Source organism: Drosophila suzukii, unplaced genomic scaffold (assembly GCF_043229965.1).
Source record: "Drosophila suzukii unplaced genomic scaffold, CBGP_Dsuzu_IsoJpt1.0 scf_15, whole genome shotgun sequence".
Lineage (NCBI taxonomy): Eukaryota > Metazoa > Arthropoda > Insecta > Diptera > Drosophilidae > Drosophila > Drosophila suzukii.
Genome location: NW_027255902.1, coordinates 560,129 through 587,500, shown reverse-complemented (window position 1 = coordinate 587,500; position 27,372 = coordinate 560,129). Strand labels below are relative to the sequence as shown.

The 27,372-nt window shown below is 42.0% G+C and overlaps 2 protein-coding genes and 2 long non-coding RNA genes across 6 annotated transcripts in view; 1 reads left to right on the top strand and 3 right to left on the bottom strand.

The window, feature by feature from the left end:
* The window catches only part of LOC108019501 (uncharacterized), a 995-nt gene extending 477 nt beyond the window's left edge, over window positions 1-518 (bottom strand). The window contains exons 1-2 of the long non-coding RNA XR_001767913.4: window positions 122-518; window positions 1-67 (exon numbers count right to left, since the gene is read on the bottom strand). The exon at window positions 1-67 is cut by the window's left edge and continues 37 nt beyond it. This is a non-coding gene — a long non-coding RNA (uncharacterized lncRNA). The remainder of the gene's footprint in view (window positions 68-121) is intronic.
* Window positions 519-605: 87 nt separating this feature from the next.
* On the top strand, window positions 606-5,317 carry LOC136117209 (uncharacterized). Of its 3 annotated transcripts, none has more exons than XR_010654595.2 (3): window positions 606-620; window positions 1,936-2,227; window positions 2,283-5,156. It is a non-coding gene; the product is annotated as an uncharacterized lncRNA (long non-coding RNA). The 3 variants fall into 3 exon arrangements; XR_010654594.2 differs by lacking the exon at window positions 606-620 and adding an exon at window positions 5,303-5,317 and having other exon boundaries at window positions 2,069-2,227; window positions 2,283-5,247; XR_010654593.2 differs by lacking the exon at window positions 606-620 and having other exon boundaries at window positions 1,783-2,227.
* An 11,483-nt stretch (window positions 5,318-16,800) lies between these two features.
* On the bottom strand, window positions 16,801-22,128 carry LOC108019502 (protein RCC2 homolog). The gene is made up of 4 exons (XM_017087330.4): window positions 21,973-22,128; window positions 18,560-18,971; window positions 17,923-18,504; window positions 16,801-17,864 (listed from the first exon to the last, which is right to left on the bottom strand). The coding sequence occupies exons 2-4, from the start codon at window positions 18,902-18,904 to the stop codon at window positions 17,328-17,330; spliced, it is 1,464 nt and encodes a 487-aa protein (XP_016942819.1). The 5' UTR covers window positions 18,905-18,971; window positions 21,973-22,128; the 3' UTR covers window positions 16,801-17,327.
* A 2,115-nt stretch (window positions 22,129-24,243) lies between these two features.
* LOC136117225 (uncharacterized) lies at window positions 24,244-25,387 on the bottom strand. The gene is made up of 2 exons (XM_065867319.2): window positions 25,107-25,387; window positions 24,244-25,033 (listed from the first exon to the last, which is right to left on the bottom strand). The coding sequence occupies exons 1-2, from the start codon at window positions 25,385-25,387 to the stop codon at window positions 24,244-24,246; spliced, it is 1,071 nt and encodes a 356-aa protein (XP_065723391.2).
* Window positions 25,388-27,372: the final 1,985 nt, after the last annotated feature.

Below are 27,372 nucleotides of genomic sequence, written 5' to 3'. Positions count from 1 at the left end.
GCTGATCCTGCTACTTATTGCTATTGCAGCGTCGTTGCGGATCCTGTTGCTTGTTTTATCGAAGGCACTGCCGACTTTTCAAATTAAAAATTACGAATTTCGTAGGCTGAACAATACGTACTCTTATGAAAATTCTTTAGAAAAATTTCTCCCGTTGTATTGATATTGTCGTAAGTGCGCACGTGTGTGTGTGCGTGCGTTTGGTGTTTGTTTGAATGAGTGTCGTGCTGGTGGGGGGAGTGGGCGGAAAAGATAAAATAAAACTCAAGGCGCGACGTGCCGGGATTGTTCCTTAGACGCCCACATTACTCCACAAGACCACAGCGGAAGACTGTGTCAGGGGAAAGTCCTCCGAAGCTCCGCCCGCAGAATTGTCGCCCTCTGAAGTCCGAGGTTTTCGAGAGATAGAAAGAGAGAGAGCTTTGCGTTGGAGCTTTCCGAAGTTAGCTAACTTTCGCTTTTATTAGCCACATCAGGAGCCAACCGTCCCTCGGAGTCCTGACCCCTCGGACCCGACAGCTCCTCTGTCAGGCTAATTTATAGTCCCAATTCAACAAGAGATAACGCTATAGTCGAGGGCTTCGATATTCAACAACAATAATTTATTTACACTTCAAAATGTTAGAAAATGTGTGCGCCTGACAGGTTTTAGCGTTATGGGCGTTAGAGTGGGCGTGGCACTCTGGTGAAATAAGCCTGCATACGAACGCGCAGACAGCGGCAAGTGATTCTAATCAAGAATACTTTATATATATACTTTATACGTATTTTCCGACGAATCTAATATATTACAACCTTTTACTCTACGAGCAACGGGTATAATATGAAACAGTGTTGAGTCCGTTTACCAATTGTAAAATAATAATGCAGCGAATTTTTCGCGCGGCACCTAGCGGCAGGTAGCGGTATTATTACCCATGCAACCCCATTTTCACTTATTGACTTTGTAATTCACAACTTTTTAAATAATATTGTGATCGGTATGATTATTGGAATGTAGATATATAGGTATTGATATATATTAAGCAGCTGGGTTTGTTGACAAACGGAAAACAAATCAATTGGAGCAATTTTTAAAAGTAAAACTGCTGAAGCACAAAGAAATCAAAATAAACATAAATGGAATGTTCAACGAATGTTTATACCCGTTACTCGTAGAGTAAAAGGGTATACTAGATTCGTCGGAAAGTATGTAACAGGCAGAAGGAAGCGTTTCCGACCCCATAAAGTATATATATTCTTGATCAGGATCACTAGCCGAGTCGATCTAGCCATGTCCGTCTGTCCGTCTGTCCGTCTGTCCGTCTGACCGTCTGTCCGTCTGTCCGTCTGTCTGTCCGGATGAACGCTGAGATCTCGGAAACTATGAGAGCTAGGCTATTGAGATTTAGCGTACAGATTCCTGAGCTTCTTACGCAGCGCAAGTTTGTTTCAGTAGACTGCCACGCCCACTCTAACGCCCACAAACCGCCCAAAACTGTAACTCCTACAGTTTTAATGCTAGATAGAAAATTTTAACTGAAATGTATTGTTCTCAACAATAACTATCGATTGACCTAAAAAAAAGTTTGCCACGCCCACTTAAACGCCCACAAACCGCGAAAACCTGTGACGCCCACAATTTGCATGCTGAATAAGAAATTTTAACTGAAATGTATTGGTGTCGTTCATACCTATCGATTGATCCAAAAATAAATTTTCCACGCCCACTCTAACGCCCATAACGCTTAAATCTGTCTACCGCCGGTAGGTGGCGCATTTTAATCTCGCTTTGCTGCTTGCATATCTCCATTTCCCTTTGAGTAACGGGTATCTGATAGTCGAGGTACTCGACTATAGCGTTCTTCCTTGTTTTATTTATGTATGTAAGTTAGTAGTTAAAAGCTTTTTTCTCGTCGTACGGCTGCCTCTGCATCTTTTCCGCGACATCTGCAGTCCAGCTCCGAATCCCGATAGCTCACCAAATTCTTTTGGCCAGACCCTACTTTTTCTGCGAGGATGTGTCCGGCAGGAGGTCGATGTAGGGAGCGATGTTCAACTCGGCAAGTTCCTTCCCTCTGGGATTTTCTATTGGATCTCATCCAGCACTTCTACTGTCGCGGGTCCAATGCAATACCGATAATTTAGTCTAGTATTTGCTGATAGTTTGGTATTGTGCCACTATGTAGTAACGGGGCACACTAACATTATGTTGTTAAATGGCACTCGTGATGAGCTTTAAACTGAGGTGAGCTGATTTTTAAATTAAGTTTGACTTGTTATTGAGTTTTTAACCCCCACAGAATAAAATATACGTTGGATACACAACTCTGGGCAGTGTTGTCAATGGCGCACACGATCGACGACAGAAGCTTTTAATCGCAGTCAGGTGGACTGGCGACTTTTGCGACTTGCGCTAATAGCTTTGGCATTTGTCGGCCATTAGTTAGAGAGTTGCAGGAACACGCTTGAGCGTAGGATACCGACCGAAGTGACTGGATTGGCAGACTGGTGGACTGTATTGGCGACTGGCGTTGGTAGCTTCGCATTTGGCAGCCATTTTGACAGCGTTGCCGGAACACGCCGTAGGCGTTGGATACCGCTTGGAGCGGTTCTAAGAGATTACCCGGCGGAGTGGAATCGCACCCTAGCGACAGGATAACATTTGTGGCGCAGACAGCGCAAAGTTTACTGAACGCAACAGGTGTTGCTGGATTAGTGCCTGGACGAGATGATGCAGCGTTCGCTCAGGAATCCTCGTCTGAGCGATGGACAGGAGATAGTGACGCCGCAATAGGATGGCAGCGTGTTGGTCCCGCAGCCGAGGGCAGGGACGCAGCAAGATGGCGGCCAAGGCATTGAAGCCCCGGCGTCATCCGTCCATTCGGCAAGTACTGGGGCCACCAGGAAACCAAGGGTGGCCGACCTCTTGGAGAGGATCGCCGAGCTGGAGAAGAATTTGGAGCTCGCTCGCGTTACGGAGACGACGCAAGTGTATGGTTGTACGGATCTAGAGAACAACCAGAGGTTACTAAAGGAGTTGAAAGATGACGCGCGTAAAACGGTGAAGTCGCTGTTAATTCACCCCAAGCAATGCAAATGCAGTAATGGAGCAGCTGCGTTTCAGATACGGCCGACCGGACCAACTTATACGCAGCCAGCTCAACAGCATCAGACAGTTGCCTGCAAAAGGGAGCACACTTTGGGAAAGCTCGTCGCATTCGCCACGCATGTGAGTAACCTAAAGGCCCTCCTGCAGTCAACGAAGGCAGAGCAGCATTTGGTTAACCCTACCCTCATGTATGAGCTTGTGGCCAAGCTCCCGATAAGCAAACGATTGGATTGGGTATGGCATGCCGCAGCTATTCAGCCCTATCCGACCATTGTTGACTTCAGTTCGTGGCTGAGGGATTTAGCAAATGTGGTCTGTGTGGTAACAGACATTGATGTAAAGGAGCCAAGGCATCGATTGCTTCATGCTAGCATCGACCGCGTTCTCGTTGAGGAACAGGAAATTTGCCTCAGCAGTTGTCCAATGTGTGAAGGCCGTGGACCTGGACAACATGTCATTTGGGACTGCCAACGGTTCCTCGGAGTCACATTTACAGAGAGGTCGAGGCTCGTGAGAAGACAAGGCGCTACAAAAAGTTCGTAGGGAACAGAGTAGCTGAAATTCTGGAGTTAACGAAGGTGGCCCAATGGAGATGTCTACCGTCCTCCGACAACGTGGCGGATGATGCGACTCCGTCGCAATGCCGCGTGAACCTAAGTGGAGAGTCACGCTGGTTAAAAGGGCCGGCATTTCTGAGGAGACCAGAAGGCAGCTGACCAGGGTCTGCACCCGGCGACAAAGCGGATGTAGAGGATGAAGGAGAGATGCCGAGTAAGTTGTGCACGTCGAAACAAGTGATACGTTTATATCGTTGCAGAGGCTCTCAAGCTACAGGCGATTGGTGAGGACTACGGCCTGGGTCCTAAGGTGTATGGCGTGGACAACGAGATGAGCTTGAGAGCTATGGCCTCACTGTGGCTAAGAGTGAAGCAGCTGAAAATTTGTTGGTCCCCAGAGCTCAATGTGAGGCGTTCCCGGATGCGATGCGGGCCGCAGAGAACGGAATGGAAGTCACTACAGGAAGCGACATATGTGGACTGGCACCATACCTAGATGGCAATAGAGACCTGCGAGCGTACGGCAGGATTGATGCGGCGTTGTGTATACCTTACAGAGTAAAGAGGCCAGTGATCCTTTCGCACCGGCAGTCTCACGGAGATGATCGTGCGCGATGCCCACGTAAGGATGAAGCATCTAAAAGTGGATGCTAAGATCACGGATATCCGGACTAGGTTCTGGATCACGAGACTACGTATTTCGCCAGGTGATTTCTGGATGCAGCCAGTGTAAGCTGCAGAGAGCGTGGCCGATGCCGCCCATTATGGGACCTCTGCCAGAGGATCGTCTGGAGGCCAATGGTTGGCCGTTTAAGAGTGCCGGTCTGGATTATTTTGGACCACTGCTAGTCACCGTAGCCAGGCTCCAGGAGAAGCCATGTGTGGCCTTGTTTTCGTGTCAGACGACCAGGGCGCTTCATCTGGAACTGGCGCATGTCCTGTCCACGGATTCTTGTATTATTGTGATCAGGAATTTCATCTGCCGTCGAGGGCCAATACATAGACTGCGCAGTGACAACGGAAAAAACTTTTTTGGAGCGGACAGGGAGGAGAAGAGATTTGCGGAGGTGCTCGAGCCCGAAAGGAACCAGACAGAGCTGTCATGTAAGGGCATTGAATGTATCTTTAATTGTCCATCGAATCCGTCAGAGGGTGGAGTCTAGGAGCGAATGGTGCAGTGCGTGAGGGTGCTGCGTCACAATGTGTAGGACCACCTGCCAGTGAGTGCGGACCAGGAAGCCCCTCTTATCTCTTATCTGCTCAAGGGAGCAGCCTGCGCGCCGTATACCCCCGGCTTGGATGGAAGCGTTGTATAATAATGTCTAGTATTTTCTGATAGTTTGGTGTTGTGCCCCTATGGAGTAATCGGGCATGCATATAGCATGGTCTTACTGTCAAGCAGCTAGGTTTGTTGCCAAACGAAAAACAAATCAATTGGAGAAATTTAAAAAGGAGGAGTCTGCTGGTACCAAGAAATTTAAATAAAAATAAATGGAATGTTCAACGAATGCCTCTTGCTCACTCCTATGGTTAGCTTGCGGTTTTCATCGATCTGAGTTCTAGGCTTAAGCGTCATGAAGTGTGGGAGGTTAAACTGCGGTAAGCCGTTTTATAGATTAATTTTGAATTGTTTTTGAGTTTGTAATCCCCACAGAATAAAGTATACATTGGATATACAACTCTGGGCAGTGTTGTCAATGGCGCGTCCGCGTGTATTGTAGGCAACTCCACCACGATCGACGATTCTGCTGATTTGCCCCGTTGTGGTATTGCTTCCTGTCGGTGAAGTCCCTAATTATTGGGCAACAGCTTGGATCAGGCGTCCCTTTTCATCTACACTATACTCCTGCAGACGTTTTTGCTGTTTTCTTTCCGTTATTAATTTTAAGTTTTCACACCGTTTTTGCACGAACACCGCCGAAAAATAGATTTTTTAATCTTTGGGCCGCGGCTAACGGCGTTCGTCAAAATTCACTCGCCAAATCTGGTATTTTTTCTGGTATTTCCTTAGCTCGTCTGAGTACAGCTCTGAAAAACGGACCCGACGAAAGGCGTTTGCCGCGTATATGCCTCTCACTCATATGGTTAGATCGCGATTTTCGTCGATGTGAGTACTAGACTATAGGAAATACACGAGCTAGAAAGGAACCAAAACGTCGAAACAACTCGCATCAGCGGAAAATGGAACCGCACCCGCAAATCGATTCAGTATTTCAGTGTTTTTACTCAGTATTTTTTACGAGTTTGATTGATTTGTGAACTTCGCGTTTCGCGATTTTTTGAGAAAATGTATTTTCACAGCAATTAGGAAATTGTTGGTGCAGGCCCAAGGAGCCTTCAAAGGGCTCGAAAAATTGATCCCATCTTATAAAGAAATAATAACCTCCACCTTATTTCCTTCTTGGCAAGACTTGGCACCTGTTGTACCAAAACATTACATTAGATTACATCCAAAAAATTCACCTTTTTTAGACTAATATGTTTTTCCTGTACACGCTGGTATCACTTAAACATTTTCCAAAGTATCATTCTTCAGATATTCGCGGAATCATGTTTTGTTGATGTTGGTTGATTAAAAATTTTAAATTAAAAATAATAAATGGGTAACCGTCAGGTTAATGGGTCGTTAATGGATTTAAACCTGTAGATGAGCGGCAATATATTAAAGATATAAGGGTACATGTTAAGGATGGAGTTTTATCAGTTACGAGAATAAATTAGAGTTTTAAAACAAAATACACAGTATCCGTATTATGACACAATCGTATAGTATGTAGATAGCGAGTTTAACTTATAGCGTATAATTTGCTGGATTTGTTTAGTTTTACTTTCGAGAAGTAGCAGCAGAGTTTCGATGATCAGTTCTCAGGGTCTCCTGAGCGGATCAGTATTGTTGTTGGCAGCGGAATAATTGTATGTAGCAGCATTTAAAGAACTGATCGCCACCTAATCATCGATAGTGTACTCGGGCATTTTCTCGTACTTTTGCTTTGTGGCGTCGTGACTGGTGTCCACCAGCAACGCCGTGTGTGAGTAACCCATAGTCACATGAGGTATTTTAATGTTGTCCAGCTTTGGCAGTTCCTTAGGCACCGTCGACGACTTCTGAAACTCGCCGATGCCAAGCTCTCTAAACGTTGGCGATACGCCCCAAGCGATGAGTGTGTCGTCGGCAGAAATCATAATCGATGGTTGGATTGGAGCATTGAAAAAGACAAGTAGATCTCTGAAAACTAGAACCTTCCTTCTTGCCATGACTTGGCACCTGTTGTACCAAAACGTACATTTTGTTGACTAATATGTTGTTCCTATACACGCTGGTATCACTCAAAAAATTTTCCAAAGAATCATTCTTGAGATATTCGCGTAAAACATGTTTTGTTGATGTTGCTTGATTAAAGAGCCAATATCACAAAATCTAATTATCTAACCGTTTGGCAGTTCACGCAATCTATATATCACTTGTTAGGATAGAACTCCAATTAACAGAGTTATTAATCAAAGAAGTTACCAAAATTTACATTTTATATCCTTTTTTTGAAATAGATAGGATTGCTATGATGCTGAAAATTTTTTACATATTAAATAGGTTTTTACAAGACTCAAATGTGCAAGCTCTCGATAAATAAATTTCGTTATGTATGCGAAAGATATATACCCTGCAAGCAAAAGGGCGATAATTCTATCGCCTTTCGTCCAGAAGTCACTTTTTAGTAACTTTTGCGCGATAGAAACACGATAGAACACATTTTACAATACCAAAATATACATTTAAGCCTAGTACTCAGATCGGCTAAGAGTTTCACCAGTCGAAAAATCTTATTCTTTGTACAGTGACCGAAGTTTTTAAAGTTCACCCGCGATGCATGTGGCATGGTCTTACTGTCAATTTAAAAAAGAAGATTCTGCTGGTGCACAAAGAAGTTAAAATAAAAATAAATGACAGCTTGGATTAGGCGTCCTTTTTCATCTGTACTGACCTCCTTTAGCCGTTTTTCTTCAATTTTTAATTTTTAAATTCCTCACCGCTTCTGCACGAACACCGCCAAAGATTAAATTTATTATTCTTTGGGCCGCGGCTAACGGCGTTCATCGAAAATTCACTCGCGAAATCAGGTATTTTTTCTAGTATTTCCTTAGCTCATCTGAGTACCGCGCTGAAAAACAGACCCGACGAAAACCTTTAACCGCGTATTTGCCTCTCGCTCACTCCTATGGTTAGCTCGCGGTTTTCGTCGATCTGAGTACTAGGCTTTATTGCGTAGAAGTAACTTCTTAGTCACTTCCGGACGAAAGAAAGGCGATAGTACACATTTAAAAAAAACACGCCATTAAAAGAGGTCGTGGTAATTTTCCGTTGCCCTTTTTTTCTGAAAATTTCTTGGGTCTTCCTTTTGACCCACGCCATTACTTTTCGCCCGAGCGTCATTTTGCTGTGCGATTTGTCTGAGGACAGTGCGGTTTTTTGATCAAATTAGTGCGTTTATTAAATGTAGCTTTGTTTTTTCCAAATGTTTTTAATTGCCTAATATATTTGAATGTCCCTCTCAACAAGGGGTGTGAATTTACGTGCTTAACGTTAGCTGAACGATTATTTAAAGCTATTCACGGACAAGCTAGCTGTGGACATTACTTGGCGTTTAACTGCCAAACCCAGCAACCCATGTCTTATAGCTTATTTTTACTTTGACTGAACAAAAAACATTTTTTCTTTCTGCTTCTTTTAGAAATGGTTATTAGTAAATTTCTTATGCGGAGCTGGACCTAAATAACATTGTTCAGAACAATTTCCTACATGCCAGGGACCGAGTATACAAGCGGACAAAGCCTTAATACAAATAATAAATGCAAAATATTGAATGTATAAAAAAATATGTTTTATTCAAGATTTTCCAATTGGAAAAGACTTCCAGGTATCATCTCCAAGCATATGTAAAGTCACTTCTGAGTGACTTCCATAAGTGACTGTGGCGACACTTTAGAAGTTACATCGGCGATATTGCATTCGGATCGCGGAAGTGACTCCCGTTGGGAAGAAATGTGCCACTTCGGCGACACTTCCAAAAGTAACGCAGAAGTGACTTCGAGACCAATACATTTCAGTTAAAATCTAGCATGCAAATTGTGGGCGTCACAGGTTTGGGCGGTTTGTGGGCGTTAAAGTGGGCGTGGTACGCTGCTGAAACAAACTTGCGCTGCGTAAGAAGCTCAGGAATCTGCTCGCCAAATCTCAATAGGCTAGCTCTTATAGTTTCCGAGATCTCAGCGTTCATCCGGACATGGCTAGATCAACTCGGCTAGTGATCCTGATCAAGAATATATATACTTTATGGGTTCGCCCACTCACAAAAAGCTCTAAAGCTCAAAACGAGGTATGATCGTAAATGAAGTAGGAGTTAGAGAGCGAGTTCAGTTTGAAATTTGTCAATAGCAAGTCGGTGTGTTTCCAATCTAAAACAAGGAAGAACGCTAGTCGAGTACCCCGACTATCAGATACCCGTTCCTCAGCTAAACGGACCAAAGGGAAATGGAGATATTCAAGCAGCAAGGCGACATTAAAATGCGCCACCTACCGGCGGCAAACAGATTGAAGCGTTATGGGCGTTAGAGTGTGCGTGGCAAATTTTTTTTGGATCAATCGATAGGTATTATACATTTCAGTTAAAAATTTTGTTCTAGCATCAAAACTGTAGGAGCCACAGTTTTGGGCGCTTTGTGGGCGTTAGAGTGGGCGTGGCACTCTACTGAAACAAACTTGCGCTGCGTAAGAAGCTCAGGAATCTGCACGCTAAATCTCAATAGCCTAGCTCCCATAGTTTTCGAGATCTCAGCGTTCATCCGGACAGACAGACAGACAGACGGACATGGCTAGATCGACTCGGCTAGTGATCCTGATCAAGAATATATATACTTTATGGGTTCGGAAATGCTTCCTTCTGCCTGTCAAATACTTTCCGACGAATCTAGTATACCCTCTTACTCTACGAGTAAAGGGTATAAATGTTGTAACCAGTTTAAGAATAAATTAAATCAAGTTTTTTTATATTAAACTTATAGTGCAAACATTTAATTGGCGCAGTCGGTAGGATCTCAAAGCCCTTTAAAAAGTTATCGGTACTGATCCTGACTAGTTTATCCTGATCAGCGAAAAATCCGTGAGCAACAAAAAGTCAATTATCGAGATCCGCAAAACAACCTATGTGTAATTTTCGCATGCAGAACTTCAATTAAATAAGGAAGAACGCTGTAGTCAAGTACCTCGACTATCAGATACCCGTTACTCAGCTAATGGGACCAAAGCGAAATAAAGATATGCATGCAGCAAAGCGAGATTAAAATGCGCCACCTACCCGTGATCTCAATATATGGTTGTGTGGTAGAGTTATGCGCGTTAGAGTGGGCGTGGCAAACGTTTTTTTTGAATCAGTCGATAGGTATTGACGAGACCAATACATTTTAGTTAAAATGTTGTATCTAGAATAGAAATTGTGGGCGCCACAGGTTTGGGCGGATTGTGGGCTTGGCATATTCGCGTAACAAACATGCGCTGCATACAAGGCTACGAAATTTAAATCTGATCTTTAATAGTTTCCGAGATATCCGCGTTCATACTTACGATTTTTGAAGTTTGTGGGCGGCTTGTGGGCGTGGCAAACTTTTTTTTGCGTCAATCGATAGGTATTGATGAGAACAATTCACTTCAGTTAGAATTTTTATTCTAGCATCAAAACTGTAGGAGCCAAAGTTTTGGGCTGTTTGTGGGCGTGGCACATTGCTGAAACAAACCTGCGCTGCGCAGGAATCTCAGGAATCTGCCTAATCCCAGTATTGTAGCTCCTAGTTTCCAAAATCTCAGCGTTCATACGGACAGAAGGACATACTTTATGTGGTCGAAAACGCTTCCTTCTGCCTGTTACATACTTTCCGACGAATCTAGTATCCCCTTTTACTCTACGAGTAACGGATATAAAAACCAATTCGGTCAATACGCGCTTAAAAATTAAAAAAAATAAAAGTGCCGATATTGAAAATAAAACAAAAAGTCTATGTGCAATCTTCACAAGCAGAAACTAAATTAAAAATCCAAATCGGTCAATACGCGCTTAAAATTTAAAGTGCAAACATTGAAAATAAATAAAAAGCAAAGAACAATAAAAAAAGGCAAATCCTTCAGCATTACCACAGTTGTTTGAGATTCACTTGAATCAGTTAATCGGGCAAATAAAATAGTTACCGTATTTTGATGGAAACCCATCGGAATTAAGTCGGTACATTGCCAGGGTAGTGTAGCTACTAAAATTATACCCTACCCAAGACGCTCGACAAACCCAGATCATCTATGGAGCCATCGAGTGGACCATCGTCGACTCAGCCCAGTCATCCAAGAAGAGAAATCTAATGCATGGGTAACCACAAAATCGCCTTAATCAAAGCCTTCAAGGACCACAGGCTATACAAAGACATCATACAACATATTCGGGACACCCCATACTAAGGAAGCATTAGGAAGTTCGTTAATGAACTACAAATTAGAAGGTTACTTTATACAAGTTCTTTAAACAAGACAATTAGGGATTGTATCGAAAGAAAACTTCCTGATAGATTTTATAACTCTTTATCCAAAAAGATATCACAACACTTTCCAATTTAAAAGAAGCAGCAATGGTTTTATGTCATTGGGATGCAGACCCTTTCGATATTCCTTCAATTATCTTGACGTCTGGGTTTATAATAGACGTCAAGATAATCGAAGGAATTTGGGAAGTACACATAAAAACAAGGAAGAACGCTATAGTCGAGTACCTCGACTATCAGATACCCGTTCCTCAGCTAAATGGAGATATGCAAGCAGCAAAGCGAGATTAAAATGCGCCACCTACCGGCGGTAGACAGATTTAAGCGTTATGGGCGTTAGAGTGGGCGTGGCAAATTTATTTTTGGATAAATCGATAGGTATTGACGACACCAATACATTTCAGTTAAAATTTTTTATGTAGCATGCAAATTGTGGGCGTCACAGGTTTTCGCGGTTTGTGGGCGTTTAAGTGGGCGTGGCAAACTTTTTTTTGGGTCAATCGATAGGTATTGATGAGAACAATACATTTCAGTTAAAATTTTTTATCTAGCATCAAAACTGTTGGAGTTACAGTTTTGGACGGTTTGTGGGCGTTAGAGTGGGCGTGGCAGTCTACTGAAACAAACTTGCGCTGCGTAAGAAGCTCAGGAATCTGTACGCCAAATCTCAATAGCCTAGCTCTCATAGTTTCCGAGATCTCAGCGTTCATCCGGACAGACAGACGGACAGACGGACAGACGGACATGGCTAGATCGACTCGGCTAGTGATCCTGATCAAGAATATATATACTTTATGGGGTCGGAAACGCTTCCTTCTGCCTGTTACATACTTTCCGACGAATCTAGTATACCCTTTTACTCTACGAGTAACGGGTATAATTATTATTATCAAAAATATAATTCTCATTCGCACGGTTATCCAAGATATAACAACAATAACAACTCAAGGGATAATAACAATTCAAATAATTCAACAAATCCTCAAGGTTCACCAAACAGAAATCAAATTCCCTCTAGAAACCAAGGTAATTATCATGAGTTAAGGAGAAATCTAGACCAAGGTAGGGCCCAAAATCCTTTAAATTTCCAGACAGCAACTTCAAATAATTTCCAAACGCACCTGTTAAAAGACAAAGGGAGAAGATAGTGCACAGAATAGGATGTAATGACGAAAACGACGACATTTTAATAGGCAGAGATAAAGAAAAAATAAATTACGAAGAGGAAACAGTGATGTTAGGAGACACATTACTTTACATAAAGTGTAGTGAAAATGATATAGGAAAGGATAAGACCGCAGTAAAATGCCTTAGTCCGCCATCATTTGAGAAAAATATTGAAGAGGATAAGACCGCATAAGAATGCCTACACCGGCCTTATCAAAGGAGCAAATACCCTCAAAGTTTCGATGAAGAAGTTAACAAGCAAATAAATGCAATGATTGAACAGGGAATAATTCGTAAATCAAAATCCCCCTATTGTTCACCAATTTGGGTTGTTCCAAAAAAGAGCGATGCATCAGGAAAACCGAAATTTAGACTAGTAGTAGACTACAGAAATTTAAACGAGATCACTGACAAAGATAAGTTCCAGATACCCAGAATGGATGAAATATTAGACAAATTGGGTAGATGTCAATATTTTACTACTATTGATTTATCCAAAGGATTCCATCAAATCTAAATGAAACCAGAATCAATAGCTCAAACAGCATTCTCAACAAAACATGGTCATTACGAATATACCCGAATGCCATTTGGTCTTAATAATGCCGCCGCTACTTTTCATAGAAGTATGAACAATTTGTTAGAAGATTTAATCAATAAAGATTGTTTAGTATATCTAGATGATATTATAATTTTTTCCACTTCATTGGAAGAACATATTCTATCATTGAAAAAAGTATTCCAAAAATTACGAGATGCAAATTTAAAATTACACTTAGATAAATGTGAATTTATGAAAAAGGAAACAGAGTTCCTAGGTCACATAGTAACTACTACAGGTATAAAACCAAGCCCAAAGAAAATAAGTGCCATCATAAATTTCCCAATACCAAAAACCCCATATGAAATTAAATAATTTCTAGGATTGTGTGGATTTTATCGGAAATTCATACCGAACTTTGCAAATATCGTAAAACCAATGACAGTGAAAAAGAAGGGTGCCACAATTAATACTAAAAACAAACCCTACACAGAAGCATTTTAAAAAATGAAAGTCTTGATTACACCCGACCCCATTTTAACTTACTCCAACTTTAGTTAACCATTCTCTTTAGTATTATCACAAAATCATAAACCAGTTTGTTATGCCAGCAGTACTCTTAACGAACATAAAATAAATTATGCTACCATAGAAAAAGAACTTTTTGCAATCATATGAACCAAATATTTTAGGTCATATTTATTTGGCAGGTTTTGAAATACTAAGCGATCACAAACCTTTAGTTTTTGCTGAACAACATTAAAGAACCAAATATGAAACTACAAAGGTGGAAAATAAAATTAAAAGATGATTATCAGATTAAATATTGGCCAGGAATCTAAAATATGTAGCCGACGCATTATCCAGAACCAAAATAGAGGAAACTATGTTTATACCAGAAGAAGCAGCTAATAATGCAGATGCAACAGTGCACAGTGCTCAAGAGGACAACCAAAATAAGATTTCTATAACTGAGAGAAAAAATAAAGACATAAGGAACTTTTACATCCAGGAATCGGAAAAACTACTAAATGACTTAGAGAAAAATATTATTCCCCTGATTATCAAAAATTAATTCAAAATATAATAAATTAATGTGAAATTGGTAACGTTGCTAAAACAGAACAAAGAAATACCAAACTGACATTTGAACTTACTCCAGAAATTCAAAATATAAGAGAAAAATTTGTTATAAATTTGTATATGGTGGGTAACCAACAATTTTTATCATGTATCGATGTATATTTAAAATTTGCTACTCTAGTAAAAGTCACAGGTAGAGATTGGTTAAAAGCCAAAAGAGCTATTATGAAAGTGTTCAATGAAATGGGAAAACCACAGGAAATCAAAGCTGATAAATTTCAGCATTTATGTGCGTAGCCTTAAATTGGTTAATTTCGGAAGAAGTACAAATTCAAATAACAAGTAAAAACGGTATTTCGGACATAGAAAGGTTTCATAAATCAGTAAATGAAAAATTAAGAATTATAGGAAGCGAATCAGACATTGAAAACGGATATGCTTAATTCTTTACATATACAATCACAAAACAAAACGTAATGCTACAAATCAAATACCAGCTGACATATTTATGTATCCAGGAACTCCTGATTATGACACCCAAGAAAAAAAATAAATATAATTGAAAAATTAAACGAAAAACGTCAGGATTATGAAGTAGATCCAAGATACAAACAAGCACCTTTAGTGAAATCTAAGATCACAAATCCATTTAAAACGTCAGGATTATGAAGTAGATACATACAAACAACCACTTTTAGTGAAATCTAAGACCACAAATCCATTTAAAAAGACAGGAACCTTGAAGAAAATAGATGAAAAACATTTTGAAGAATCGAATAGAGGAAGAAAGATTGTTCATTATAAATCAAAAAATTAAATATGATGATAATTCCAGGCAAACAGAAGGAGATGAACGGACTCAGGAACAACTCAGTGAAAACAATAATTTTCTCTATAATATTAGCAACTGTAATCTAACTGACAATTGGACAAAGCATTGAAATAATTCCCATTAAGGCTCAAAATGGATATGTTCTATTTAAAACAGGATCAATAGAAATCCCAATTAAATCTGAATATCTTTACTTAAGTGTACATATAACAAAAACCGAGAAAACATTGGAAAATCTTTGGAAAGAAGCCGATGAATTTAATGATGTTATCCAAATAGAAGATATCGAATTAGGAATGCAAATGACAAGATTCAGGCTATTTAATCCAAAATTATTAAAAATATAAACCCTGAGAAATTGTTGAAAATTAAAACTTCCAATTGGCTTAAAACAGACACAAATTAAATTTGGATTATTTCCCATTTTCTTTCAGAATTAGTCAAATCTCCCGTTTTTAAAAATATTCCTTATCCCGATGAAAATAAAAATATTTTAACAGAAAATATACTTGATTCATATTTCCTATATAAATATAAAGTATTTAAAAAAGAAACAGAAAAAATTGTAATTGATGAATGTATAAATGTAATAATTAGACAGGAAAACACTGAATGCAAGTATACTAGAACTTATAAAAATTTCCAAATTAATTATGTTGAACCCAATATTTTATTGACATGGAATATTCCTAAAACATTGTTGAATCAACATTGCATTAATAAAGAAATTTCTATAGTTGGAAGTAACCTCGTTAAAATCCTTAACTGTTCAATACAATTAGACGAACTTACACTTTCAAATTCAATGTTAGATTACACACAGGGTGTTTACGTAAATAATAACATAACAAAATTGGAACCATTATCTTCTATTCAAACAAAAGAAATAATAGAATCACATACAAAATATTATAATGTATTTCAAACAATTACTTTAACAACTTTTGTAGTCATTATTATAAGCATTTTTTTGTATTTATGGTATAAACTTAAGAGCATACCAAGAAAACTTATTGTAAAATATGTACAACCAAAGGAAGAAACACCAAAGAGTACAGAAATTGTAAAAGATCTACCCAATCAGATTAACATAGAAGAAAATGTAATGTTATACCCAAGACTATCCACCTGAGGATAGGCCAAATTCAACGGATGGGGGAGTGACATATCCATAGCACCACGTACTCCTATGTACATGTCCACATACCCACACTTACATACTCACATTACATTACATTATGCAGTCACCCTTGAGACACCTTCTAAGAAGTAAGAACCGAGACACCCTCTAAGAAATAAGAATCCCAATTTAATTGTAAACAAGCCAATGGAAAATTACCAAACTATAAGCAAACCAGAGGAAAATTACCGTGAAACAAAAAACCTCAGCTTATAGACTAAACAATTAGAACGAGACGCTGTTCTGACTATCGGCATGTTCCCACAATTCAGGATGCTCAGAGATTTCGGGACCCAAGTCTAGAGTCCAAGGTCCAAATTCAGCGAATCACTCAATAACAATAAAGCCCACTCACAAAAAGCTCTAAAGCTCAAAACCGAGATATGATCGTAAATGAAGTAGAAGTTTGAGAGCGAGTTCTGTTAGAGATTTGTCAGGAGCAAGTCGCTGTTCTTCCAGTCTAAAAATATTGTAACCAGTTTAAGAATTAATTAAATAAAGTTTTTTATATTAAACTTATGGTGCAAACATTTAATTATATATTATTTCTGGCCCATAAATAAAATGGTTTTTGGAGTGAGCTCCAGACAATTACCAAACTTATTATTGAAGCTATAGGATTCGACGTTTTTTTTTTACAAAGAGTCGGCCTAAACTCAAAAGAATCGTACACTTTTTTCACATGCTTATTATCCGCCTTCCCGACGAGTTTGCGTTTAACTCGTTTAATAAGTTCGCGACACATTTAGAATAATAATGTAGGTAGGTTCGAACTAAGTACTAACATTCTCTTTATTTTAATATTTCTTTGTGTATGATTAAAATGCATGATGTTAATAGTTTCAACCTAAGCGCTTGACTCAAAAATTTACGTGTTTTGTAGTCGGGTTTACTTACTTTGTTCGATATAAATGCAAAATACTGTCTCTCGTTACTTGTAAATAATAAATTTTAAATGGGTAACTGTCGGGTAATGGGTCGTTAATGGATTTAAACCTATAGGTGATCGGCAATATATTAAAGATATAAGGGTACATATTAAGGATGGAGTTTTATCAGTTACGAGAATAAATTAGAGTTTTAAAACAAAACACACAGTATCCGTATTATGACACAATCGTATAGTATGTAGATAGCGAGTTTAACTTATAGCGTATAATTTGCTGGATTTGTTTAGTTTCACTTTCGAGAAGTAGCAGCAGAGTTTTGATGATCAGTTCTCAGGGTCTCCTGAGCGGATCAGTATTGTTGTTGGCAGCGGAATAATTGTATGTAGCAGCATTTAGAGAACTGATCGCCACCTAATCATCGATAGTGTACTCGGGCATTTTCTCGTACTTTTGCTTTGTGGCGTCGTGACTGGTGTCCACCAGCAACGCCGTGTGTGAGTAACCCATAGTCACCTGAGGTATTTTAATGTTGTCCAGCTTTGGCACTTCCTTGGGCACCGTCGACGACTTCTGAAACTCGCCGATGCCAAGCTCTCCAAACGTTGGCGATGCGCCCCAGGCGATGAGTGTGTCGTCGGCAGAAATCATAATCGATGTGTTGGCACATCCAATGTCGGTGATATTCCAGCCGGACAGGTCCTGAACTGGCTTCGGATACATATTGGCCTCGCCTGTCTTCTTATTCTGGCCAAACAGGAAGAGCAGGCCCAGCTCGTTGACGATTAGACTAAACGTGGATCCGCAGTAGACGCTGCGCCCACCCCGACCCTGTGTATCGTAAAACTTCATTAGTCGCGGTACCATCTCGTCCTTAGGCTCTGCATGTCCTAGACGCCCAAAACCACCAAAACCCCAGCTGTAGACGCGTTTCTTAGAGTCGATGGCGACCTGTAAAACCAAGGTTTGCGTGTAATACCAAAAACCTAAGAAATGATTATTCTCTTACCGTGTGGTTGTTGCCGCATGCAAAGTCCACGATCTGCACACCATCGACTGGCGTCACATGACCCTCCTTGCTCTTCTCTATGAACAGGACCACCTTTTTGGGTGATGTCTCAAAGTGGAATGATAACTTGTTAGCGTTTACAAAATACTTGGCGTCCGTGTTATGGCCCAGTTGGCCGTACTCTGGCAGGCCGAATGTGTGCAGGCTGCCCTTGATGTCCAGGATGACCGAGAACTCAGCTCCGCACCCGATTCGAATTATGGGCGGTCCTCGGTAGTTGATCGGTGTAGGTGAATAGATGTTGGCGTGAGTGTTGCCCACACCGCACTGGCCGGACTTGTTCTCGCCGCAGGCGTATACAGTACCAGTGTCGGTGAGAAATAGAGTGTGGTGCCGGCCGACAGCTGCCTGCACTATGTTCAGCTGCGTTAGGGCCGGAATAAGAGTGGGCTTCTCCGCCAACTTGATGTCCTGGGTGAGGCCCAGCTGTCCGCTGGGATTGCGTCCAAAAGCGAGCGCTTTTCGCTCCATGCTGATGACAATAGTGTGAGCGGCACTCGGTCCGCTGGCTACATATCGATACTACAAAAGGGGAGCACTTAGGAAATAATTCGCAGCGATGGGCATGATGGCTCACCTTCTCATCAGTGAATCTGTGAAAGCTGTATAGGTTCGGGCGCACCTTCGTGACGTTCTTGCGGTCCCGCTTGCCAGTAAGGTCCCAGGTTACCATACCAGCAAGCAGCATCTGACCGGGGGTCTTCTCCAAAGTGGCCAGCAAGTCCTCAGGCAGCTTGCTGGGCGGGTCGAGGTCGTCGTGCGGAATGAGAACCTCCATTTGGTTAGCGACCGCCGCCTGCTGTTGCACTCCGTCCTCATCTGATTCGTCACTAAAGTCGTCCTCGTAGTCAGACTCCTTCTTCCTCGGACGCCGCTTGTTAGGACCACCTCCATTGCCACCTGCCTTGCGCTTGGCCGACATTGTCTTGGTACTCGGATTGTTTAAGGACTGGGCTTGATCTGTGCACCGGTGACTGGGTTGGTTGTTTCTAAATTAAAATATAAATTATAAAGGACCACATAACTCACGAAAGAAATACCCTCAACATACGGCGACGTCTTAAGGGTTAGATAGGGGAAAAAAAACATTTTTTTTATATTAGTTAAAGTTGTCTACGTTCCCATAACTTAATTTTGATCGGTCCGACATATAAGAATATAAAGTCTTTGAAAGAAATTATCTCCAGGTCGTTTAACTTTAACTCTAAAACCCGTTTAGCGCCCAAATTTTGTAACATTCAAAATTTAAATGAGAATTTGTTCTTTTTATCAATACCAATCTACATACACTGGTCGGCATAGGTATTTTGACGAAACAAAAGTTAAATATACTCATAATTTGAACTAACTTCTTGTAAAGTTTGGCATCAATGGAAAGGTGATTTAAATGCCGTTTTAGTGATGCAACACTTTTCTTAACCCATTCAGTACTTATTGAAAATTTCGAATTTGTGTGAAAATCTACTTTATGAACTTTTTACCTCGTCTTGAAAACTAAAATTTTTTGATGCAAAAAGTTTCTTCAAATTTAATGTTGTACATATGCAAAAAGTCTTGCATCATGACTAGTAAAAATTAAGCGTAAAAATGGTACGCTACCTTTTCTTGATACATTATACATTGCTGTAGGAGTGAAAAGAATAAACTGAACTATTTTTAAAAAACCATGTAGGTAGTTAAATTCTTTACACCTGTTCAGGCCCTTTGGGTTTTCACATGTATATGATTTTTATGCGCAATGGTACAATGGCACGACTCGCACAGAGACATTTTGTAGTTGCGTTACAAAAATTCAAAAGCCTTAATGATTTTTATAAAAAATAATTTAAAGGCCAATATATTTTGTATAGCAAGTAGTGGAAAAGCCTACATTATTTTTAAAAAACATAATTTTGAAATTTGATTTCAAGAGAACCATGGCAGACCGCGCCTTTATATCTTCACGTAAATTTTCAGGAATTCGCGGTTTGTCGAGGATAATTTTTTCGCGAATTTTGGGGTGAGGACCGTAAACTAGAGTATTACCTTAAAGTGTTATAGAAATGATTTCTGCACCTCCATCAGGCATGGTTCTCTTGCAATTGAATATCAAGGTTACCAGTTTTGCTATAAAACTGGAGTACCTTTTTTATCATTGTACATAAGTTAAAAACAAAATAAACAAGGAAGAACGCTATAGTCGAGTACCTCGACTATCAGATACCCGTTACTCAGCTAAATAGAGATATGCAAGTAGCAAAGCGAGATTAAAATGCGCCACCTACCGGCGGTATAAAGATTTAAGCGTTATGGGCGTTAGAGTGGGCGTGGCAAATTTTTGAACCAATCGATAGGTATTGACGAGACCAATACATTTCAGTTAAAATTTTTTATCTAGCATACAAATTGTGGGCGTCACAGGTTTTCGCGGTTTGTGGGCGTTAGAGTGGGCGTGGCATATTCGCGTAATAAACTTGCGCTGCGTATAAGGCTACGGAATCTAAATCTGAAATCCCAATTCTCTATCTTTGATAGTTTCCGAGATATCCACGTTCATATTTACGATTTTTTGAAGTTTGTGGGCGGTTTATGGGCGTTAGGGTGGGCGTGGCAAACTTTTTTTGGGTCAATCGATAGGTATTGATGAGAACATTACATTTCAGTTAAAATTTTTATTCTAGCATCAAAACTGTAGGAGCCACAGTTTTGGACGGTTTGTGGGCGTTAGAGTGGGCGTGGCACTCTAGTGAAACAAACTTGCGCTGCGTAAGAAGCTCAGGAATCTGCACGCCAAATCTCAATAGCCTAGATCCCATAGTTTCCGAGATCTCAGCGTTCATCCGGACAGACAGACGGACATGGCTAGAGCGACTCGGCTAGTGATTCTGATCAAGAATATATATACTTTATGGGGTCGGAAACGCTTCCTTCTGCCTGTTACATACTTTCCGACGAATCTAGTATACCCTTTTACTCTACGAGTAACGGGTATAAAAATAAATCGCAGCCATTTTTATACCCTTGCGGAGGGTATAGTCAGAAGTTTGGAACGCAGTGAAGGAGACGTTTCCGACCCCATCAAGTATATGTATATATTCTTGATCAGCAGCACTAGACGAGTCGATCTAGCCATGTCCCAGCTTTAACCCCCAGTTGCAAATCTATTGGCTCTGTTGCCAAGGACATACGAACACCCCAATGAAAACAATGCAAGTATTGGGGAAGAAAATCCCTAATTACAATGATAAAAAATGTCCTTAGACGGCAGTTACGGGTCGGATGAAGATCATGTGTACTAAAAACAATAATATAAGTCAAATAATTATTTGTATTTGCATAGAATTAACTGACAACATATTTTTAATTTTTTTGTTTTTCTTGTTTTTAAGGGTGTTTTAAGATGAAAATTTCGTTTTTAACCAATTGAGAAGACAATAATTTAGAGAACAATATTTCAAAAATTACAAATCTTGTATTTGCCTGTGCATTTCCAACTTTAATAGGAATTTCTACATATGTATATCATTCACTTTTGAAAAGAATTACTTGACAATCTGTATATAGACTTCTGACTGCAAGGGTGGTTTATAGTAGTTATAGTTTTCTATACATATGTATATACTAGCTAAATACATCAATAGCGTGGGATTTCATTGACGCGGCTTCCCATAAACGCAGAAAAGACGCTTTCGCTCGTTTGCTGGTGTGCGCGAGTCTGTGTGACCGTCTTTGTTGGTGGTGCACAGAAACAAAATGAAAGCCGCATCAAGCGACGCCAACAGATATGCATAGTTCTCGCCATCACTTGCCGAAATTTGTAAAACCTAGTTATTAACTCTATTAGCACCCGCTTAGCTCTTAAACTATTCCCACATTGCAAAAAGAGTCTCAAGTACCACTAATAGTAAGAACAAAATGACCGGAGCATTTTAGGCAATAGCGTCACTTTAAAAAAACAAACTGGTTCCAAAAAATGTATCTCAAAACCTTAAATGAAGCGTTCCAACTTACATTTCCGTGTGTGGCTTTATTACTTTCGTCAGAAATAATACAAACAACGCTGTTACAGAGCTGGGACAAAAATCGATGATTATTCAAGTCTATCGATGCCTCCAACAGCAAGACCGCACCGGTAACGATAAAAATACCATTAAAGTACTATTCATCATGTGCGTCAAACTAGCGTCGGGGCACAGCGGCGATAGAGGAACGGTAGAAATCGGGGAGATTTTGGATATTTTTCTAATTTTAATTTTTTCGCATTGACGAAAACCATAACACGCAAATCCGCAGAATAGTGGAAGCGCTGATTGGATTATCAAATCGAGAAGCCCATTGAGAAGAAAACTAAGTTCTGACCAAAAGAATCCACTAGTAATACTATCTCTGACGAGCTCTCCGTTGGGAAATCGCTGGACCCCACCATCACCAGCTACTGAGCAGCTGAAGCGGTGACGCAGGACGTTAAGGGACAGCTTGAGGAACCATTATTAGCCATTGCCAGTATGCTGGGCGACTTTCAACAGGATCTCAATCTGGCTCCCACTCCCTTAAGGCCCATGTTGGCATATTACGAATCGGAGCTGGAAATCAGATGGCGCGGGGAAAATGGCGAAACATCCGCGACACGAGAAGAAATCCTAAAAATACTAATATCAAATAAATACATTTTTTGAATATTTCATATATGTTTTTTTCCCTGTGCACCAGCAGATTCGTTTTATTAAATCGTCAGCAAAACAAACACAGCTGCTCGACAGTAAGACCATGCTACACGCACTGCGGGTAAACTTTGATCACACTACAAAAAAAAGACTTTTTTCTAGTGAAATTCTTAGACGATCTAAGGCTTTAAAGCCTTGAACTCGCATCGGCCAAAACCGCGAGCTTACCATTTGAGTGAGCGAGAGGCAATCAAACGGCTAACGCTTTTCGTCGGGTATGTTTTTCAGTGCGGTACTCAGAGAGGCTAAGGTAAAACCAGTAAAAAATAACAAATTTAACGAGTGAATTTCGATGAACGCCGTTAGCCGCGGCCCAAAGAATCAGAAATTTAATATTTGGCGGTGTTCGCGTAAAGGTGGTGTGGAAATTAAAAATTAAAGGAAAACCCCATGAACGCCTGTAGGAGGTCAGTGCATTAGAAAATGGATGCCCAATACCTCCTTCCCACCGATTCCCATAGGGCAGATTCCCCATCTACCATCCGATAACAGCTGATCTGAAGACTTGTGGCTAATTAAACCAAGCCTGTTACTTCGGCGCCTCCCATTTTCGAATGTGAAAGTCCTATTCCTACAGCGCACATTTACCATCTGCCAACCGATAGCAGCTGATCTGGTTAATCTAACAAAACCGGCGCAGAACCTTCCATTTTCGCTTGTATCCTGTCATCATTGTATACGTTTTCGTAGTGAATGTTTCCATTTTCACTATCAAGGAAGAAGAACTCAGAGTTACACCGAAAAAACATCGCCTAACTATCGCATAACAGAGTCCGTCAAATTTGGAAAACTAACTCGGAAATTTTCGGCACGGCAAAACCTTATGGACCATCCGTTCAACGGATGGTAGATGGTTCTCTGTGGGAAGACGCTAAATCTAAGGTGTTGCCCATTAATGTGGGTCTTCACCAACAGGAACCATTACCGCAACAGGATAAGTCCGCAGAACTGTTGAAGTGCTGGAGGAGATCCACTAGAAAATCCCAGTGGGAAGAAACATGTCGAGTGGGTCTTCCCTACTTTCATGGACATCCTTCCGGGCGCGTCCTCTCAAGGAAAGTAAGTTCTGGCCAAAAGAATTTGGTTACGTTGTACTAATAGAAGTTTATTTTTATCAGAACCACCAGTAACATGATCTCCGACGATCTATCCATTAGGACTCCGTACACCACCAATACCATGGTCTTACTGTCAAGCAGCTGGGTTTCTTGCCAAACGGAAAACAAATCAATTTTAGAAACGAAAAAAAGGAGGAGTCTGTTTCGAAACAAGGATGGGACTTGCCTACAATATACACGGACCCGATCCACAACAAACAAGGGCAACGCTTGAATGTAGGACTGTATGGCATAGTATATATTTTATTATGTGAGAGATTACAAATTCAATTACAGTGGCTTAAAATATAACAGTTTCTTACCGCAGTATAACCTCCCACACTCCATGACTTTCAACAATTTAAATAGTGCGCCATATACGGGCTTTCTAGTGTGCCCAATTGCTCCATCAGTGCATAATAGCAATTCCTATCGATTAAATACTGACTTAACTATCGAGCTCAAATTCGACCCGCGACTTCCCCACCACCGTGGAGGACATCTTTACTTAAATCCAAAACCGCCAACTTTGAAGCGGGGCGCATTATCCAGCGAGTCCGATCTCCATCCATGATCCGCACTCTTGCTCGCCTAATCTCTCCATCGACTCCAGCAAAGGCCTTTTCGACGATGCCTCTCCGCCAATCTCGCCACGGTACAGCTGGGTCACAAACGAAGACGATGTCTCCTCGACGAATCGGCTCCTCTTTGCGGCACCACATCTCTCGCCGCGTCAATGTGGGCAGGTACTCCAAGATCCACTTTTTCCAGAATCGGTCCCTCAACATCCTTGCTATGCGCCACTGCTTCCTTGTGGCGCCTTCCTTAACAAGGCCTCCATCCAGGCCGGGGGTATCCAGCGGGCAAGCTGCTCCCTTGAGAAGATCGTTCGGCGTAAGAGGGGCTTCCTGGTCCGCACTCACTGGCAAATGGGTGAGCGGACGAGAATTTACAATGTTCTCCGCCTCTATCAGGAAACTCTCCAAGAAGTGCTCGCTCGGCGCCACTTCCTTCACCGTGTGGCGCAGCACCCTCTTCTCGCACTGCACCATTCGTTCCCAGAATCCGCCTTCTGACGGGTTCGCTGGGCAATTGAAGATCCAGTCAATCCCTTTGCTCGACAGCTCCATCTGGATCCTCTCGGGTTCAAATACCTCCGCAAACTTCTTGGCCTCTCTATCTGCTCCCACGAAGTTCCTGCCGTTGTCGCTGCGCAGTCTATGAACTGGCCCTCGACGGCAGACAAAATTCCTGATCACGATTATGCAGGAATCCGTTGACAGTTCATGTGCCAGCTCCACGCCACGCCAACAACGCCACCCACCGCTTCTCATGGTGCCGAGCAACGGTTACCAGCAGTGGCCCAAAGTAGTCAAGACCTGTTCTCTTGAATGGCCAAACATTGGCCTCCAGACGATCCTCCGGCAGGGATCCCATAATCGGCGGCATCGGTCGCGCTCTCTGCAGCTTGTACTGGCTGCATCCAGAAATCACTCCCTGTAGAACTCGTCTCAGTTTCGTTATCCAGAACTTGGTCAGGATCTCCGCGATCGTAGCATCCACGTTCTGATGCTTTATCCTCACATGAGCATCGCGCACAACCATCTCTGTTAGGCTGTGCCGGTGCGAAAGGATCACTGGCCTCTTTTGTAAGGAAGTTCTCTGGCCAGGATATAACTCTCAGTCGAATCCAGGGGTCCTTTTACAAGAAATTTGTAAAGTCACTGAGACATAGGGCTAGAGAGTAATATTCGCGGGGCGAACGATGATTTCTGATCAACTATCCCGGAGATTCTACGTCTATCCGCTCAAAGGGAGGGGTATTCCAGGAACTATGAGGTTACGGCACCGTCAGAACACCAAGTCCTTTCGTGACGGAAAATCCCACGGGCTGGACCTTCGGGCGAGGCCGCAGCCGGGTTCTATCTTACGTGGCCGAGGGATAAGGCTTGCGGGGCCAAAAATTCCACGGGCTGGACCTTCGGGCGAGGCCGCAGGCAGTGTCTGTCGTGTTTGGGCCGGCTGAAAACAAGTTCGATTAGTCAAAGTCGGAAGGGTCTGCCCTTCCGCTACGGTGTGGGAGTTAACAGGACACGAAGGGATCTGCCGCCTCGTGGGGGGGTTAATAGACCACGAAGGGGTCTGCCACCTCGTGGGGGGGGGGGAGGGGAGGAATTAATAGGGCACGAAGGGGTCTGCCACCTCGTGGGGAGTTAGTAGGGCACGAAGGGGTCTGCCACCTCGTGGGGAGTTAGTAGGACACGAAGGGATATACCACCTCGTGGGGAGTTAGTAGGGCACAAAGGGGTCTGCCACCTCGTGGGGGGGGGGGAGAAATTAATAGGGCACGAAGGGATATACCAGCTCGTGAGGGGGTCTTCCGCCTCACTGTGTTCCACTTCCCTGGCTTGCTCGGGGAACAACGGGTGCGAGAAGGGGGGGGAACAAAACCCAATATGTACATCAATACCGCTCGCCTTTTCCTTTTGTATTAGTTCACTCAATTTTATTTGTCGTGTTTAATCGTTCCTGAGTTTCACTGCGCCGATTACACTGATTCACTAACCTTACTTCCTACCGACCGGGCTTCCTTTTTCTCCGCGTGTTTTCTTGCCTTTTCCTTTCCGCGTGCGCAACCGTACACCTTCCGATACAAGAGCCGAGAGAGCCCGGAAACCGCCGTGTGCCCATTTCATCCTTCTTCCCTTTTTCTTGTCAGATCGGTTTGGTATTTTCTTTATTTTCTAGTATTTTTCCCTATAATTGCCACCTCGGTCTGATGGTGCGGAACCAAACTTGACCTATTTTGGTTTTGCACCCCAAAAATCCATATGTTCGCTTTCCACTTAATAAATCATAATGTTTCATGTCATATCACTTACGTATTAATAATAACACTGCCAGACTAAGTTAACTATTACTTATATATATATATAATGTGACGGTCTAGCCGTCGGGCAGGATCGTCACACCCCCCCCTTTCCTTCCGGGGGCTGATGATGAGCCGTCCGTCGCCCTTTACAGTGACGACGTAGTGCCAATCCTTTAACGGCGAAGCGAACACGGTGTCCTCGTCCAGCTTGTCCGGCCGCCCTCTCAGCGATCAGACGAATGGCCGATGCCGGCAGTTGTCGCAATTCGCCCGTCCCGGTCCAGCCTTCTGGTAACGGGGTTAACTCGTCCCTCGGTACCGTCACGGTCGATGTGGATGAGGCCATGAACGACCCGTCCCAACCGGTCCCCTGGATTTCGGTCAATACCTGATCGAGGACTCCGTCTTCCCATTCGGCCAGCGGTTCGTCTGGCGGGGCGCAGATCGGGGATTGGCGCCGCTGTGACGTCGATTGGCCCGCCACGTCGTCCTCCTCGGTCTCGTCCATTGGGGTCGAGTCTGCCGTATCGGTCTTTGCTGCCTCCGGGTTCTGGAACACCCGACGGAACAGTGGGCGTGTGGCCATTTCATCCGACTCCTCTGCTCCTGAATTCATTTCAGTCGACAATTGTAGATTGTTCTTACTATCATTCGGAATACTTTCTACCAGTTCCATACTTTCATTTTGAAACTCTACAGTCCTAGTATTCTCCATATT

Excerpts from the sequence above, each read along its gene's own strand:
- LOC108019502 (XM_017087330.4), bottom strand. The coding sequence starts at position 18,904 with ATGTCGGCCAAGCGCAAGGCAGGTGGCAATGGAGGTGGTCCTAACAAG. Across the intron at positions 18,505-18,559 it reads ACAGATTCACTGATGAGAAG|TATCGATATGTAGCCAGCGG; the intron begins GTGAGCCATCAT and ends CCCCTTTTGTAG. Across the intron at positions 17,865-17,922 it reads CATGCGGCAACAACCACACG|GTCGCCATCGACTCTAAGAA; the intron begins GTAAGAGAATAA and ends TTGGTTTTACAG.
- LOC136117225 (XM_065867319.2), bottom strand. The coding sequence starts at position 25,387 with ATGGTTGTGCGCGATGCTCATGTGAGGATAAAGCATCAGAACGTGGAT. Across the intron at positions 25,034-25,106 it reads GCTCGGCACCATGAGAAGCG|GAATTTTGTCTGCCGTCGAG; the intron begins GTGGGTGGCGTT and ends AATCGTGATCAG.